This window comes from Cetorhinus maximus, chromosome 21, assembly GCF_964194155.1.
Source record: "Cetorhinus maximus chromosome 21, sCetMax3.hap1.1, whole genome shotgun sequence".
Classification (NCBI taxonomy): domain Eukaryota; kingdom Metazoa; phylum Chordata; class Chondrichthyes; order Lamniformes; family Cetorhinidae; genus Cetorhinus; species Cetorhinus maximus.
This window is the reverse complement of record NC_135899.1, coordinates 31,844,934-31,864,286: the sequence shown is the minus strand read 5'-3', so window position 1 is coordinate 31,864,286 and position 19,353 is coordinate 31,844,934. Positions and strand designations below refer to the sequence as shown.

The window sequence follows — 19,353 nt, the reverse complement described above, 5'->3', positions numbered from 1 at the left end:
GAGGTCAGGTGCTGAGTGGCCCTGGCGGAAGCCAAACCAAGCATTAGTGAGTAGGTTATTGCTAAGCAGATGCTGCTTGATAGCACTATTGATGACCCCTTTCATCACTTTACTGATGGTCAAAGGTGGACTGATGGGGCGGTAATTGGCCAGGTTAGGTTTCGTATACAGTACATGCCTGGGTAATTTTCCATATTGCTGGGTAGATGCCAGTGTTGTAGCTGTACTGGAACAGCTTGGCTAGGGGTGCGGCAAGTTCAGGAGCACAAATCTTCAGTGCCATTGCTGGAATATTGTGAGTGCCCATAACCTTTGCAGTATCCAGTGTCTTCAGCTGTTTCTTGATATCACATGGACTTAATCAAATTGGTTGAAAACTGGCATCTGTGATCCTGGGGACCTCCGGAGAAGGCCAAAATGGACCATCCACTTGGCATTTCTGGCTGAAGGTTGTAGCAAATGATTCAACCTTGTCTTTTGCACTGATGTGCTGGCTCCCCCATCACTGAGGATGGGGATACTCGTGGAGCCTCCTCCTCCAGTGAGTTGTATAATTGTCCACCACCATTAATGGCTGGATGTGATAGGACTGCAGAGCTTGGTTGTGGAATCACTTAACTCTGACTATCACTTGCTCCTTCTGCTGTTTGGTGTGCAGGTAGTCTTGCATTGTAGCTTCACCATTTTTAGGTATGCCTGGTGCTGCTCCTAACATGCCCTCCTTCACTCTTCATTGAGCCAGGGTTGACCCCTGGCTTGGTGGTAATGGTAGAGTGGGGGATATGCCAGGCCTTAGGTTACAGATCGTGGTGGAGTGCAATTCTACTGCTGCTAATAGCCCATAGTGCCTCATGGTTGCCCGGTCTTGAATTGCCAGATCTGTTCGAAATCTATCTCACTTAGCACAGTGGTAGTAAAACATCACACGATGAAGGGTCTCCTCAATGTGAAGGCGGGACTTCGTCTCCACAAGGACTGTGCGGTGGTCACTCCTACCGATACTGTCATGGAGAGATGCACCTGCGGCAGGCAGATTGGTTAGGATGAGGTCAAGTATGTCCCTTTCTCTTGTTGGTTCCCTCACCACCTGCCACAGACCCATTCTAGCAGCTATGTCATTTCGGATCAAAAACAGAAAATGCTGGAAAAACTCAGCAGGCCTAACAGCATCTGTGGAGAGAAAAAAAACAGAGTTAATGTTGCGAGTCCATACAACTCTTCTTCAGAGCCTCAGACTCCTTTAGGACTCGGCCAGCCTGGTCAGTAGTGGTGATAGACATTGAAGTCCACCACCCAGAGTACATTCTGTGCCCTTGCCACCCTCAGTGCTTCCTCCAAGTGGTGTTCAACATGGAATAGCACTGATTCATCAGCTGAGGGAGGGCAGTACGTGGTAATCAGCAGGAGGTTTCCTTGTCCATGTTTGACCTGATACCATGAGACTTCATGGGGTCCTGAGTCGATGTTGAGGACTCCCAGGGCAACTCCCTCCTGACTGTATACCACTGCGCTGCCATCTCTGCTGGATCTGTCCTGCCGGTGGGTCAGGACATACCCAGGGATGGTGATGGTGTGACTGGGACATGGTCTGTAAGGTATGATTCCATGAGTATGACTATGTCAGGCTGTTGCTTGATTAGTCTGTGGGACAGTTCTCCCAATTTTGCCACAAGCCCCCGGATGTTAGTAAGGAGGACTTTGCAGGATCGACATGGCTGAGTTTGACATTGTCATTTACGGCGCCTAGGTTCATGCCGGGTGATCCGTCCAGTTTCATTCCTTTGAGACTTTTTAGCAGTAACTGAGTGGCTTGCTAGGCCATTTCAGAGGGCATTAAAGAGTCAACCAAATTACTTTGGTCTGGAGTCACACATAGGCCAGAGCAGGTAAGAATGGAAGATTTCTTTCCTTAAACGAGATTAGTGAACCAGATGGGTCTTTACAACACTCGACAATGGTTTGATGGTCATCATTAGACTTTTAATTCCAGATTTTTATCGAATTTAAATTTCACCATCTGCCGTGATGGGATTCGAACTCAGGTCCCCAGGGCATTACCCAGGGTCCCTGGATTATTAGCCCAGCAACATTACCACTACACCACCGCCTCTCCCAGTGTGAGTGGGTAGTCGGCTTGGGAAAGGTAGTTGGGTTGAGTTGTGGGGGGGAGGTAATCAGGTGGCTTGGTGCGGTCAGGTGGGGGTTAGTCAGCTGCTTGGGGGGCTTTCAGATAGTTGGAAGGTAATCGGGCAGTTGGGAGGTAGTCAAGTTGTGTCTGGGGAGAAGTCGGGTGGTTGGTGGGGGTGACTGAGGGAGGGGTTGGTCGTGGTGCTCAGCTGAGTTCCGTAAACAAATCACGGGGTTAGATCAGGCATCCAACAGTCTAACATTTCCTGGACAAGTGTCCAGGTAAGTCCCAGGTATCTGGCCCAAGGCCCTGACACTGAGTTTTGTGTTGCAAACATTCGCAGAGGGCCCAGGCAGCGGGAACTAGCTCATCAGAAGTTTAAACTTCCCGGGCAAATATAACGCACATCTGTGCATTAGGAATTCCACAGGATCTTGACAAGCATCCCCCAGCTTACATCCCATCTCTGACGATCTGGAGATTGGAAGGACTAGCCCAGTGAATCTTCACAGTGACAAGAGCTAAGGAGACACCAAAAATTGCCCTTCTGGAAAAGAGAATGTTTCTGGAAGCTGTTTATTCATTCACGGAATGTGGGCATTGCTGGCTGGGCCAGCATTTATTGCCCATCCCTAATTGCCCTTCAGAAGGTGGTGCTGAGCTGCCTTCTTGAACCGCTGCAGTCCATGTGGTGTAGGTACACCCACAGTGCTGTTAGGGAGGGAGTTCCAGGATTTTGACCCAGCGACTGTGAAGGAACGGGAATATATTTCCAGGTCTTTCAGATCGAACATAACCGGGACTCAGAAACCAACAACTCACTTTAAATCTTGTGGGCAACAAAGATTGAGAGAAAGAAACAGCTGTTTGCCTCCAATTCTAGTAAAATTTCAGAGAGACAGTGACAGGTGCAGAGAGAGAGACAGGCAGAAAGAGACAGCGACATAGAGAGAGAGAGAGACACAATCACAGATAAGAATAGAGACAGAAGCAGAGAGAGAGAGAGACAGAGAATCCGAAACAATGATGAAAAAGAGAGTCTGGGAGAGAGAGAGAGAGACAAGCAGCGCGAGGGATAGGGTGAGAGAGAGATAGATCAGAGAAAGAAAAAAAACAGGGAGAGAGGGAGACAGACAGAGACAGAAAAAGAGGACACAGGGACAGAAAGAGAGACAGTGAGACAGACAAAAAGAGTTGCAGAGAGAGAGAGACAGAGGGAAGAAAGAGAGAGGGAAGAAAGAGGGAAGAAAGAGAGAGGAAGAGATCCAGAGGAGACAGAGATTGAGAGAGACAGATGCAGAAGCAGAGAAAAAGGGATATGTAAATGCAAACACGCACATACACACAATGTGTGAGACAGACTCAAAGGTCAGTAAATCCCCCTGTCAGTATAATATCTTGACGCACATCCCCGACAGACACTGACACTTTCACTTCCATAAAATGCTAAGAAATTTCCAGCTAGAGAAGTGTGTGCGTGTGTGAGAGAGAAAGAGAGAGAGAGATAGCGAGAGTGAGAACGGAGGGCTGAATTCTGTACTTACCGGGAGAAACCCAGGAAATACACAGGGAGATGGAGAAAAGGATCAGCAACATTCTGGGAATTCACTGTCCCTGTTCCAATCAGGGACTGGGAATGAAACACTCTGAGGAGCGGAAGAAAACAAAAAAAAAACAGCTCCACTGAGACTCCATTATTCCTTATTTCGAAATTTGGTCTTTTCCGGAACTCAAAATACAGATCCAGATGGTGAATCATTGCTTTGTTTCAGAGAAATAACCAATTAAACAGTTGTTAGCTGTTAGATACCAGGAAGTTCAAACTCAAGTTCAGGTTGGGAAACAGAAACTAAGGGCTGGATTTTATAATTGAGTTTGTTATCAAGCTGACTGACCCAGACAATACGCTGCTCATGCTGATAAAATGATTGGCATGGGCAGGCAGATGGGAATAGGCATGCTGTTTTTGTTTGGCAAGATATTTAAAAGGTGGGAAAGGAGGGCCCAGAGTACAGCCTTTGAGAGGTGCTCTCTGCACATCGGGGGCAGCGATAACCACACCCATCACCCTGGGCACCCCCATCCTTTGGCGCAGTGCGTTATTGCTGCAGGGTGGTCATGTGTCGGCTGGCGTCTGATATTTATTCCGAGATGGTGAGTAATATGTCCCATCCGTGTAAAATTCAGCCCTCAGAGTTTTGAACAGGCCTCAACCAGCAGGTCCAGTGTAAAGGGAACATATCACAGTAAACACATTGACACTGGTCCCACTTCCCCTGGGATTGTTAATCTGGCTCTGGACAGGCTTGGTTTATACTACAATATAGTTAGACACCCCTTTACTTTAACTCTCTCTCTCTCACACACACACACACAAATACAAACACAGTTCTCACACAGAAACAAATACACACACAGCTCAACCACACACACACAACTCACAGAGAAACAAATACAGACACATGCACACAGAAACAAATAGACACAGAAACAAATACAAAAACAGCTCATACACACACACACACAAATACGCATATGCACGCAAATACACACGCACACAAACACATATACAAACACAGCTCTCACAGAAAGAAATACACACACAGCTCAGCCAGACATACACACAGCTCACACACACAGAAACAAATACAAACACAGCTCACACAAGGACACAAATACACACACAGCTCACTCACACACACACACAAATACACACACAGCTCTCACACACACACAAACAAATACAAATACATTATCCCCTGCAGACATGGCTAGTGATTCCAGTGAGGCATCCCCAGAGTGAGACGGAAAAGCGTTACAACCAAGCTCACGCTGTCAGCAGAGCCATCATAAAGCACACCATTGGACTTCTTAATATGCACTTCCGCTACCTTGATCGGTCTGGAGGTGCTCTGCAATACACACCCCGAGGGTGTGATGAATAGTAGTGATCTGTTGTGCACTACACAACCTGGTGCTGCAATGCAGACAGATGTTGCAAGGAGAAGAGTGTGAGGAACATCAACCCTCCTCAGATGACAAGGTTTTGTCGGAATGGGAGCAGGGGACCATAATCCAAAGGAGCCTTTCACAGATGCCAGGGCCATGGAGAGATGTACAAGGGACGCCAGGGACAACCTGATCTACACAAAGTTCACCCAACAATAACACATCTGCATGACCATTGCTCCATCGTCTGAATTCCATCACCTTCCTGGGGTGTAGACGTAGCCTTGTCTTCCTCCCTCGCGAAGTTAACTGTAAACCTGCATCTCTACCACCTAAGATAGGATAGGAAATGGAGCTTTGTCACAAACATTTGTTAGTGAGTGATGGTACCAAAGACATCTTAGGAGTACATGGACAACCATGTATAAGCCTGCCTTGTCCAATTATTTTGATCCCGTACCAATGATAAAGTACTTTGTTTGCAACTGTACCGGTTTCATTTATAGCCCCTGAGAGTAAAGTGGTCTAATACTCTGCAGAGTGCATAGAAGGAAAGGGGCATCTATGTCTGCTTTTAAGCCATGTTCCACAGAATGATCATCACATAAGTAACATGTGACATGAACAATCAATCAAGAACGCATGAAAATGCAACACATCTCATTCATGAATAATGTCTACGTCCCTATCTCTTCTGCAACCATCACATTGTGACAAATATGGGGTGTGCCATGTCCGTGACATGTGCAACTATGACACGGACCAACACTTCACAATGTTGATGAACGCCAACATAAATGACATCCAGGGAAGGCACCGGCAAAGATTGACATCTGGCACATCAACCCACCCAGAGGGCAAGAACCAATTGCCTCCAGATGTCTGAGAGATAATGCCAGAGGTGTCTGAGGGTGTCCCAGGAAACAGTCACTGGGTATGTCAGATTGTTTATCAGGACATACAGCCACACTGATTTGGTGGATATTGTGTGTAAGTGATAAGTACATAGATAAATCACTAGTGCCACTTTTTCAACTTCTCTTACCCTACCACTACGACTGGGTGAAACCCCAATACCAGCAGCTGAGGTGGAGGCAGTCTGCTCAGTATGATGCCCCCTTGCCTTGGATGACCATGGTGGGATTTCTCTGGAGGTGTATGTCCTTAAGAGCCCCAGCCTACTGGGGGGTTTCCTGCACTGGTGCAGAGGCGTCCCCCTCGGTATCACTTGCTGGGGCTATTGGGGTCAATGGTGTAGGGGATGAGGAGACACTGTTAATCCTGGGGGTGTCCTGAGAGGAAGGTCCTGGGGCAGATGGCACATGCTCCACCTCCATCTGGGTACTCAAAGGGAACTCCCCGTCTCCCTGAGGGGAAGGGGCTCCTGGAGGGAGGTCCAGGGGCCTCGTCCCCATCTCATCTAGCCACTGCTGCACTAAGCCCATGGCTAGAGCGATGGAATGCAGGTTCGAGCACTTACGGATCGAATGCTGGACCCGATTCTCCATGGTGGCCATCATCCTCTCCATGGATGAAGCCATGTGTTCAACTGCCTGAGACATGGCAGAACTCATGATGTGCGCGGATTCCTCCATATCCCACGCAATGCTGCGCATAATTGCTGGCAACTCCGCCATATTTTCCCCTAGCCTCTGCTGCATGTGCTACAGACTCCTTGTGGTCACAACCAGAGGCCATCATCAGTATGGGGCCCGATCCCCAGCAGTCCTCCGATTATCTGGAGACCTAGCAGTCACATCCTCCCTCAGCTGCTGGGACGTATCTGTGGTATGCTCACCAGATTGTGCTCCTGAATCTGCTCACAGACCTTCTGCAGGCTGGGAAGGAGTAACTGTTGGCAGGGATTGATGAGGCAGGTGACATTGCATGCTGCCTAGAGGTGGAGACTTTGGGCTCCCCGTGTGGCTGCGGCCTAGCCCTTGGATACAGATTGACACAAAAAGCTTCTCCTGCTGCTGAATCGCACATGTTTCCCATGTATGCCACACACTTCTGGTTACGCCATCGGGAGTAGCATGCTGTTGACAAATTCTACCGTACCCCTGCCCCCTCACCCCCGACTGTGTGTGACCAATTGAAGTAGTTTTATTTAAGGGTTGTGCATTATGATCATTGCAGTGTGTAAACATCTACAGGGTAATTTTTTCACTCAATTTACATGTTTGTGTTTCAATAAATGGTGGGTGGGGTTTGTACAGGGAGCCCAGAGCCTGAGGAATTATTCGTGTGGCCCTGACAACAACTTTAATCCATGTTCATGGAATAATCCATCTGGATTTGGACTTGGACCCACAACCTTGTTCTCTGAGTCAGAGGGTTGTGGATTCGAGTCCAACTCCAGGGCTTGAGCACAAAAAATCATGGCTGACACTCCAGTGCAGGACTGAGGGGTGGAAGAGATTACAGAGATAGGGAGGGGAGAGGCCATGGAGGGATTTGAAAACACGCTCAAAAACCTCACTAAAACTAACACTGAGCTTTCCTGGGAAGAGTGGGTTATTCCTTGAGTTTTATTCCTGACAGACTGTTAGAACTGTGCCTAAACAATAGAACTTTCATGAGTGAATGAAAGCAGAATGGTTAATCAGCAGTGCTGATTGAAGACAATCCCTTAAGATGTCCATTCCAGCTGACACCGGAGACTTTACCACCTTCCACAGCTTCAGGAACCCAGACACAAAGACAACACTGATACCTGCAGCTCTAACTAGTTATCACTTTAAATCAAATCAAACTTTCAGGCCGCCAGTTTACAGGGGGAAAGCATTCTGTACACAGCCTTGGGACTTAACCACTTAGAAACTGAATCTAATACAACAGACATATTTAAATTGAGAGCCGTGATTTAGTTAGCCAGAGTCTGAGTCAGAAGGTTGTGGGTTCAAGTCTCACTCCAGAGACCTGAGCTGACACTCCAGTACAGTACTGAGAGAGTGCTGCACTGTCAGAGGTACCATCTTTCAGATGAGTTAAACCCACGCCCCATCTGCCCTTTCAGGGCACCATAAATGATCCCACGACACTACGTTGTAGAAAGGTGGTGAGCTCCCCCCAATGTCCTAGCCGATATGGATGTCACAATTAAGATGATTCTCTGGTCATTATCATGATGCTGTTTGTGTGAGCTTGCTGTGCGCAAATTGGCTATCATGTTTGTTGCATTACAACAGTGACTACACTTTAAAAGCACTCAATTGGCTGTGAAATGCTTTTCGATGTCCCAAGTTCATGAGCAGTGATACAGAAACACAATTCTTTCTTTCTCAGGGAAATGTTCTGCTTCATGTGAACTGGAAATTATAAACCCATTGATGGAGAAAGTATACCAGCCCACAGTGACATTGACCAATATATCGTGTACGGGACTCTTACTGTAGGCTGCAGAGTGTTTCAGTGAATAGGAACGTACCATGCTGTCAAATCAAGTACTCTGGGTTAAGCTAAGAAAAAAAAAATATTGGAAGTTATAAATCTATACAGAATATTGATAGAACAGCAGACAAACAATACAATATTCAGCTTACATCAAACTTTGAATCAACCAAAATTACAAAGCATTTGAAAATGACTCAAGATCTTTCCCAGAACATGAAATGAATCTTGGAAGAGTGTAAGGTGGACGTATCACACCGTTATTACATCGAGGTATGATGGGCTGAGGGAACTCGGGTCTGTAAAGACTCGCCCCCACTCCCTCACCATACTCAGGAAGTAGTCCTCCTCGACAGTAGAGTACAAACATTCCCCACGGTATTAGTCAAACACCCATCTGCTGAAGACGATCTGTCTATAATTTACATAATTAAAGCAGAGTCCGATTCTACCCCATACCCACTCCTCAGAGCTGGCTCACTTTACTAACACATGCTCAATCACATCAGGGGAAACTCCCTCAGAATTATACACATAGAAGTTTCTTTAAAATCCCTGTGCTTTAGTCTGACTCCCAATTCCAATGGTCAGAAATGACACCGACCTTTAGTGGTACAGGATGGAGCTAGTTTCCACCATACAAACCCACCGATGGTTACAGAGATCCAGCGGTCACGTGGGTCCATGGACCAGTTTCCATTCCTAGAAGACACTCTTCCCTCAGGTTGAGTTGGACAGTGCTTTCTAATTCCCTTTGACCGCCCATTCACCACAATGCTTCTGTAGCCGTCAATCTGGTTTAATCACTCCCTCATATCCACCTTCTTCACCCTTGTTCCTGGTAGATTTCCCTACTTCTCAAGTCCAAGTGGTGAATATTTGAGCATATCTGATACACAATTGGTTTCGCTATTCATCACCAGATCTGACTGGACCACATCAAGCACAAATGGTCCTGCTTTCCTCTACCAAAACTGCTCATTACTCCAGGACCATCCTGAAGAGAAAAGATAACCCACAACTTCTCCTCCCCAAAGCCAACTGTGTCCTTGTGGAAGTTATGTTCCAGCTGTACAGAGCTCTGTTTAGACCCTATCTGGAGAACTGTGTTCAGTTCTGGGCACCACACCTCAGGAAGGATATATTGGCCTTGGAGGGAGTGCAGCATAGATTCACCAGGGGTTAAAATGGTTTAATTATGTGGAGAAGTTGCATAATCTGGGCTTGTATACTCTTGAATGTGGAAAATTAATGGGTAATCTAATTGAGGTGTTTATGGTGATTAAACAAAATTTTTTTCTTTTTATTTTTACAGTGCAGGAGACAATTCTGTCCATTGTGTCTCCACTGGCTCTCCAAATAAGCATTTCGCCTACTGCCATTTCCCCACTTTCTCCCCATAACCCTGCACATTCTTCCTTTACAGAGAACAATCTAACTCCCTCTTGAATGCCTCAATTGAACCTGCCTCCACTATGCTCTCAGGCAGTGCATTCCAGACCCTAACCACCCAAGGAATAAAAAAGATTTTCTCATATCGCTTTTGCTTCTTTTACAAATTGCTTTAAATCTGTGCCCACTCATTCTTGATCCTTTCACGAGTGAGAACAGTTTGTCCCCATCTACTCTGTCCAGACTCCTCTCAATTTTGAATACCTCTATCAAATATCCTCTCAACCTTCTCCAAGGAAGTCTCTGTAGGAGCCATGTGATTCTCTCCATCAGATTTTCAATTAATTTCTGTAAGAGGCCAGTGATCCTGTCCAAATAGATGATCTGATTACATAGGATTACATAGTATATACGGCTTGAAACAGGCCATTCAGCTCCAACAGTGCAAGCCGGTGTTTATGCTGCCCTCCGGCCTGCTCCCATTTTTTTCTCATCTAAATATATCATTGCTAACCCCTATTCCCTTCTCCCTCAGATACTTGTCTAGCTTCTCCTTAAATACATTTATACTATACACTTCAATCACGCCCTGTGATAGCGAGTTTCACGTTCTCTTCACTCTTTGGGTGAAGTTTCTTCTGATTTCTCTATTGGATTTCTTAATGACTATCATATATTGAAGGCCTCTGGTAATGCTTGTCCCCACATGTCAGAACAGTTTCTCGGTATTCACTCTAGTAAAACTTTTCATAATTTAAAAAAACTCTATAACGTCACTCCTTGGCCACCTATTGTTAACCAAAAAGAGACCCAACCCGTTTATCCTTTCCTGATACTACGCTTGCATTTCTGTTATCATCATAGTAAATCTTATCTGCACTCACAACAGTGCCTCTATATCTTTTACATCAAATAATAATAAGAACTGCATGCTGTATTCTAAGTGTGTCTAACCAAGGTTAGCAGATTTAACAGACTTTGCATAACTTCCCTACTTTTCAATTGCATCTCTCCAGAAATAGCTTTCTCTTTTTATATGGCCATGCTAACAAGTGGTACAGTTTTTAAATGACTGATGTTTTTGTACTTTGAGATCCCTTTGTTTCTTTACCCCACTTTGACGCAACATCCAAGTAATAATTAACCTCCCTATTCTTTGTATAAAACATAAGGCCTCACGTTTATCTGTATTGAACCTCATTTGCTAAATATTTGCCCATTCTGCAAGTTTATTGATATCCTCTTGTAATTTGTTACGGTCGTCCTCAGTGCTGAATTCCACCCCCCACCCCCCCTGCCCCCGACACTTTGGTGCCATCTGTAAATTTAGAAATTTGTATTTTTCATTCCAATATCCAAATCGTGAATGCAAATTTCTTGGCATTTTTGCTTTGATCATTGGTCATTTTCAGGGAGCCCTGCAATATCAGTTGAGCAGCAGTCATCCCAGCACTGATCCTTGTGAACCACTTCCCACCTTCTGCCACTTGAGGCCAGCTAGCAATCTATTGTGTCACTGGGCCCCTGACTCTGCATTCTCTGACCTTATTCAGTCGTTTGTGGGGAACTGTTAATATATTTATTGAATGTTTCGTTTGTAGGGATAACTTCGTGGGACTTAGAGACCCAACAAAAAGAGCTTGATGCAAGGCCTCAGCATAAGAGTTTCACATTATTGCATTTGACTCCATTGAGATAAAAGCCTTTGCACTGAATGTTAGCGGATCATTGAGAGCAAATTTCTTGGATGGATTGGTAGAGGTGAAAGGATCTGCAAAATATCTCAATGATACCAAGAGATCGAAGCAACAGGCTGGAGTGACCCTTCAGTATTGAACAACAACCAAGTTTGAGCAGCCAACAACGAGCCACTTAGGGCGACAGAATGTAACCTACCAACTCATGTGGTTGCAGCAGTGCTCTACAGGGCTCAGGCTTTCTTTCTGTTTGATCAAGAGGTCACTTCAACAGAGAACCTGCAGGATATTCAGGGTAACTTGGGGTGGGGGGGTTTAAAAAGTTCCTGAGACTGCAGATGAGGATCAAAGCAAAAATGTTCAGAAATTCAGCAGCACCTTTTATGGGGATTTCTCCCTGGAAAACAATTCCACCACGTTCCAAGATGCCATCAAAATCTACAGAACTTTCCCAGAATTACTGGGACCAGATGGAGAGCACACAGTGCCCATGAGGGTCTGGCTCTACCCACTCAACAAATTGGACTCTAAAGCTGCTCAGCTGGTACGAGACAAAAGTATCGGACTGGTCAATTGCTCCCAGTCTGTGCTGGAGCAGCTCAATGAGACAGTGATGAGATGCAATGATATGATGAGAGACAGTGTCACTGTTCAATTTCCAGAGATTGGGAACAGGATAACGAAATTCCAAGAGATGTGTCGGGAGTACAAACTGGTTTTCCAGAAGACTTTAGCCAGAGTGTTACCATCTAACCAAGGCGGTGGGGAGGAGGGAGGGTTACTGGTGGATATTCTGAAGAACAAGGAGCAGTCACCAGTCAAACACCAGTCACTGATCAAATGGCTGGATGACAAGGAGTGGGAAATGAATGTGGTGAGATCTTCTCTCACAACAATGAAAGATATACACGTTGTGAAATCAAGGAGTGAGTTGGATAGAGAAGTGTTGAATCCAGAGACAGAGTATGTGGTCTGCTTCACATTCATATCACTGCATCAAGAGGGTTTCTATCTGTCAGGAGCAGACAGCTACCTACAATCTTTCACAGCTGAGGAAATGCAGATACCAAATCCTGCTAACCGGGTTAGTGCAGAACATCACAACCAGCAGTGGTTTAACTCGGTGTCGGTATCCCAGAAGATGAGGGAACGCTCTCAATTATTCCTGGATTTTTTCACAGCCAACAGAGCACGAGAGAAAACAAAGTTCATTGTTGCTTCTGTGCAGGATGACAGTAATGTAGGAGCATCGATTTACCTGTATGGGAGAGGGATTGTGGTGAGTCATTGCTTCGAACTCGCGTCACAGCCAGAGAGACCTGTGGTTAGTGGAACAACACGTGATAGTGTGACACTCCAATTACAGCCATCAAGATACGGTGCTGGTGAGATTGTTGGGTATGAGGTGGAGTACCGAGCTACTCAACAGGAGGAATGGACAACTGTGGATACATTGGATAAATCTGATTCCTACACAATATCTCAGTTACAGCCAGACCAGGAGTATCAATTCCAATACAGAGCAGTGACTAAGGGAGGGGTCAGCATGGTCAGTGAGAATTCCTGTGTTACCACATTTCCCATAAGTCCACCTGGTAAATCTTTACCACTCCAGGCTTACTGGTATGATGCAATACTCACCTGGGACAGGCCGACTGAGATTGGAGCTGGTGTTGATATAGCTCAGTACAGGATAGAATATAGAGAGGGAAGGGCAATTACCTCCAGCACAGAGAATGGATTATGGGAGGAAATAAAGACAACAGACAGTGAATGTCGTTACATTTTAGAGGGACTGAAACCCAAGACAAACTACAGAGTGCGAGTGTCTGCTGACTGTGGAGAAGTGCATCAATAGAAATAGAAAATGAGCCAATGAGACTGACTGAGAAACTTCGCAGAGAAAGTACATCAACATTCAAAGGGAACCCTTCCATTTACACAATCCCCTTAGAGAAGAAGACAATTGACAAGGATGGACACCGTGTAAAATGCTCCTTCGGAAAACCTACCAAAAAACATAGTGTGAGGACAATTATGGTTCTTGGAGCAACAGGAGCAGGAAAAACAACCCTCATCAATGGAATGATCAACTACATCCTGGGTGTGGAATGGGAGGACAACTTCAGATATAAATTAATAGACGAAGGGACGGGAAGATCCCAGGCTGAAAGTCAGACATCCTCAATCACTGCCTATGAACTCCACCATCGAGAAGGATTCCAGATTGATTACTCTCTCACTATCATTGACACTCCAGGATTTGGAGATACCAGGGGGATAACCCGAGATAAATTGATCATTGATCAGATCCGAGAGTTTTTTACTTCCCCAGCTGGTGTTGATCAGATCGACGCCATGTGTTTTGTTGCTCAAGCCTCTTTGGCTCGCTTGACTCATGCACAGAAATACGTCTTTGATTCAATTCTTTCCATTTTTGGCAAAGACATTACACAGAACATCCAAATCCTGGTGACATTTGCAGGTGGGCAGGTTCCCACCATTCTGGAGGCCATCAATGTTGCTGAGGAACTGCGTCCCAAAGATAAAAAAGGTTTTCCAATTCACTTCAAGTTCAACAATTCAGCCATATTTTCTCCAAGTTCAGCTTCTGGAAATTCTGCCAACAAGGGGAGCCCTGATGATCATGAAGACGAGGAAGAGAATGGTGATAACTTTGATGCAATGTTCACAAAGGTGGGATCAAACAGTATGAAAAAAAAATTTGAGCTCGCAGCCAAATAGAAACAAAGAGTTGAAGCTTTACAAAGGAGGTGCTTAGGGAGTGTCAGCTGCTAGAGGCTGCAGTAGAAGGATTGCAGCTTCAGATCAATGAGGGTTTGACAAAACTGGAGATCAGGAATACAGCAGGCTTTGAACCAACACCAGGTCGATTTGCCTTGTTAGGGACTAAGACCTCACCCTGTATATTTTTTTCTATAAAATATATGGAGATATGCTCATTGCTATCTCTCTAAAAACTTCAAACTGGACAAAAACCTAAAATAGGCGAAGCTATGCCTATCTGTGCCATCGAACAAAAGAAGATACCTGGCAGCATTGGGGAAGCTTGCACATCGTTTTCCCTGAAGATCCACTAATGGTCCCCTCCGACTTGCAGACCAAATTCAAAGAGAGCTATACAAAGGTCATCTGCATTTCATAACCCAGGCCAGCTAACAGCAGGGTTAGAAGGGTCATACGGACTCAAAGTTAAATTTGTTTTTCTCTCGTCACAGATGCTGTCAGACCTGCTGAGTTTTTCCAGCATTTTCTGTTTTTGTTTCAGCTAACAGGAGTCTGCTCGTCTGGTAGGACAAAGGGGCCCACTACCTTCCTTTGAATTCTTAATGGTTGAGACATTTAACTATCCCGGGGACCCAGATGAGAAACACATATCCTTTGTCGAAGACAGTGTGGAGAGGTGGGAGTCATGTGACATGGGCCTCTGGCTTGTGAAGGAATACCTCATTAGACTTTGATTCTGGAACCCATGTGAACCAATATTTATTTTCTCTGTGGTCTCTGTGCTGTAAATCCTTCTTTTCTCTATCCCTCTTTTTACTGTCTGAGTTTTTAAAAATTCTTTCATAGGATGTGGCTTCGCTGGCAAGGCCAGCATTTGTTGCCCATCCCCAGTTGCCCTTGCTAGGTAATTTCAGAGGACTACATTGCAATGTAGGCCCATGCAGACCAGACCAGGTAAGGATGGCAGATTTCCTTCCCATTAGTGAACCAGATGGGTTTGTGCAACAATCGATGATAATGACTATGACTGAAACTAGCTTTCAATTCCAAATTTATTAACCAAATTCAAATTCCACCAGCTGCTGTGGTGGGATTTGAACCCATATCCCAAGAGCATTATCCTGGGTCTCTGGATTACTAGTCCAGAGACATTATCACTATGCCACCACCTCCCATAGTGTGGTGACATTGCAACCCTCTTCCTGCATTTTGAGTTTGTGCAAATAAACTAACCCTTTGAGTTCATCCTATATCAAGTTTGCTCTGAGGTTATTAATGGAAAATTGGATTGCACCAAAACTGAGGGCTGGGAAATATGCCACCACTTATAAAGAGGGAAACAAATCAAAACTGCTTTCTGTTTACGGACAGCTGGTGAGAGGCGAAATCAGTCCTGTTTAAATTAAGCCTCGTCCTGTCCATAACAGGATGCAAATAAAGATTTTAGGTGTGAAGTTGAAGTCACAGTTGCAGTAAAGAAAGATATCTGTGGGAGCTGTAATTACATAAGCAGCTGTCAGGAATGTCACTTCACCTGTCACGACCCCTGTCAAATGCCTAATGATAGTGATAAAAAGAGATGTGCATCAATGGATCCTGCACAGCATGTCCTAATAAATGTATCTGGTCAGATCATTTCAACCAAAAGTACAGGTTTGAATATAAAATCAGAAAAGAGAAGAGGACATACAATGAGCTGAAAGAAAAGTATGAGAAGGCACCGGGTGAAAAGATGACACTGGAGAAAATCATGGAGAAACTTCAGCAGGAATTCACTGATGTTCAGGACGTTATGTTCAAACTGATTGAAAAATCATCTGAGTGCATTTTAAAACTTGAAGAAATAGCTCTCAGGGCAAACCCATTATCAACACCAGGTTATATTGAGCTGCTCATTCAGTCTCATAAAGGAGGCCAAGCCTGGGTATCTGAATAGAATTCAGTCTCTGAATGTAGTCAAACAACAGGTTGCAATAATAACAAAGGCTGTGAGGAAACTCTTTCGAGTTATCAACAGTCACAGATTGCATCTCTTTCGAGTACAATCACAGTTCTTGGTTTCCGGGAGTGGGACATGAACCCACAACCCTCTGATTCAAAGGCGAGGGTGCTATGAACTGAGCCACAGCTGACACCTCAGGCTGTGAGGAAAGAAGAGCTGTTAACAGAGGAAAGGAAACAAGATCAAGCTGGAAAGGAAGGGAAAAGTGTGGGGAAAATAGATATAATAGTGTGCAATTGGCTTTGTTGCCTATTTCAGCCTGGAATAAATAATGAGAAATAAGGGAACACCTAATTGACAAATGATATTATCCAGCTGTTTCCAATATGGAAAGTAGCTATTTCCCTCAGTTAATAAAATACTTCCTAACTCTACTTCCCTGATCAAACCAACTCCATCCAGCTGTATCCAATGTGGGAGATTTTTCCTCAGATAACATCTCCTTCACTGATTTCAATTATTCTATCTTGCTGTTCCCTATATGGAGAGCAGATGTTCACTGGCAGATCTTCACTGGCAGATCTCATTGTACGTAACATTGTTCAGAGTGAGTCACTGCTGAGGTTATTAACATAAGGACATATGAAGTAAGAACAAAGGCCATACGACCCATCGAGCCTGCTCTGCTATTTGATATGGTCATCGGCTTCAATTAAGCTTTCCAGTCCGCTCCCCATTTCCCGCGACTCCCTGAGATCAAAAATCTGTCCATCTCAGCCTAAAATATATTCAATGGTGTCACATCCACAACCCTTTGGCTGAAGAAATTTCTCATCTCAGTCCGAAATGATCATCCTCTTAGCCTAAGGATATGTCCCCCAAATTCTAGATTCCCCGGTGAGGGGAAACAACCTCTCAGTATCTACCTTGTCAATCCCCTTTAGAATCTTGAATTTTCCTTTGTGTTGTTACTGCTTGGACCAGAAGCCCTGTGACCAGGGTTTGGTCGCCTTCTTTGATAACATTCGTTTGCAGGTTTTCAATTTGGAAAACTTCCTTTGAACAAGAGGATCACTTGAAGGCCGCTGCTTCCCTTCAACTCGAAGGCCAGGGAAGTACTGCATGTCCAGTACTGTGGCCGACCACTCACCCATGAACGCCAAAAAATCTTGCCATCACTCTTGATCGCACATTGACCCACCAGCAACACCTCCAGATCACCGCAGCCAAGGTCAAGGTGAGAGTGGATCTCGTATGGCAACTGGATGGTACCACCTAGATCTGCTTCACTCGCCTTGGTCTACCCAACAGAGTACTGCTGTTCAAACTGGCTCAGGAGCTGCCACACAAACATGGTAGATATTCAACTCCGGGAAGAGACGAGGATTATTCTGGGACTTTTCAGGCTGGAGAGTCTTCCTGTGCTAACACACATCGAACCTCCTGATGTCTGCAGGGAAAACATCCTCCTCAGAGAACACCATCTGCTGACAGCCAATGAAGCAAACAGCACTCCCATTGACACAGGACCTCAAAAAAACCCCCATCACCTGTGTGAAATCCCGTAGCCCCTAGTGGAATACACCCCACACCCTAAAAATTGATGACAGCCCCACTTTTCGAAGGAACACCTCCGGGATGTCTGCAAACATCACCAACCTGGCAATCGACCCGAGTGGGTGAAGTCCCAGGTTTCAACCTGCCATGAAAAATGTGGACAACCTTCAGCCGCTTGAGGACGGGCCACGGAAGATATGGCCACTTGCTCTACAAACAGAACAAGAGGACCAGTTCAGATTGTGACTGTGGTCCTCCAAAGACTATTGCTCATATACTGAACTCCTGCCCTGAGCAATCCATTCCTGATGGTGTCACAACCATTCACACTGTGTCAGCTGAAGACATTGAATGGATTATTGCCTTCAACATTGAATTATAACTGCTTCCCCAGCAATACTGATATATAAAACAATATTGAATATTTCAATGAGATCACCTCTCATTCTTCTAAACTCCAGAGAATGTAGACCCAATTTACTCAACCCGCTCATCACGGGACTCAATTTAGAAAATTTTTGTTGTACCCCCTCCAATGTAAGTATATCCTTCCATAAATTTGGAGACCAAACCTGCACACAGTATACCAGATGTCATCTTAAAACTTATTTATTTTTGTACTCCAATTCCTTTACAATAAAGGATTTCGCCTTCCCAATTGCTTGCTGTAACTGCAAGCTCACTTTGTGTTCCTTGCAGGAGCGCATCCAAGTCTCTCTGAACATCAACGTTTACAAGTTTCACACCTTTTAGAGAATATTCTGCTTTTCTATTCTGATGACCAAAGTGAATAACCTCACACTTCCCCACATTATACTCCATCTGCCACCTTATTGCCCACTCAATTAACTTATCTATATCTTTTGCAGCCTCTTTGTGTCCTCCTCACAGCTTGCATTTCTACCTAGCATTGGATCATAGAAACATAGAAAAGAGGAGTCGGCCTTTCGGCCCTTTGAGCCTGCTTCGCCATTCAATATGATCATGGCTGATCCTCTATCTCAACACCATACTCCCTCTCTCTCCCCATACCCCTTGATGCCTTTAGAGTCTAGAAATCTATCTATTCCCTTCTTAAATATATTCAGTGACTTGGCCTCCACAGCCCTCTGTGGTAGAGAATTTTACAGGTTCACCACATCTAAGTGAAGAAGTTTCTCCTCATCTCAGTCTTAAATGGCCTACCCTGTATCCTGAGATTGTGACCCCTTGTTCTAGACTACCACTCCCAGCCAGAGGAAACAGCGTCCCTGCATCCAGTCTGTCCAGCCCTGTCAGAATTTCATGAAGGCCTAGTCGACCCAATCTCTCCTCATATGACAATCCTGCCATCCCAGGAATCAATCTGCAAACTTAAATACATTCTGTCTTTTTGTCTAAGTTAATATAGATTGCAATTAGCTGAGACCCCAGCACTGATCCTTGCAGCACCGCACTAAACTGCCAATTTGTTTATGCCCACTCTCTGTTTTTTTATTCGTTAAACAATCCTCTATTCATGCTAATATATCACTCCAACTCCATGAGCTCTTATTTTGCATATTAAC

At 45.0% G+C, this 19,353-nt stretch overlaps 2 protein-coding genes across 4 annotated transcripts in view; one reads left to right on the top strand and one right to left on the bottom strand.

Annotated features, from left to right (window-relative positions):
- LOC144695815 (class I histocompatibility antigen, F10 alpha chain-like) overlaps window positions 1-19,353 on the bottom strand; it is a 43,692-nt gene that overhangs the window by 17,237 nt on the left and 7,102 nt on the right. Inside the window, exon 2 of one of the 3 annotated variants that reach the window (XM_078566825.1) lies at window positions 3,673-3,774. The exons of 1 other annotated variant lie outside the window; for it this stretch is intronic. In XM_078566825.1, the coding sequence (XP_078422951.1) occupies window positions 3,673-3,724 (52 nt within the window). In that variant the 5' untranslated portion in view covers window positions 3,725-3,774. Of the gene's footprint in view, window positions 1-3,672; window positions 3,883-19,353 lie in introns of those variants that run through there. One more of the 3 variants, XM_078566827.1, reaches the window with a different exon arrangement.
- On the top strand, window positions 13,103-14,304 carry LOC144695455 (uncharacterized). Its single transcript, XM_078566341.1, has one exon. The coding sequence runs from the start codon at window positions 13,435-13,437 to the stop codon at window positions 14,302-14,304; it is 870 nt and encodes a 289-aa protein (XP_078422467.1). The 5' UTR covers window positions 13,103-13,434.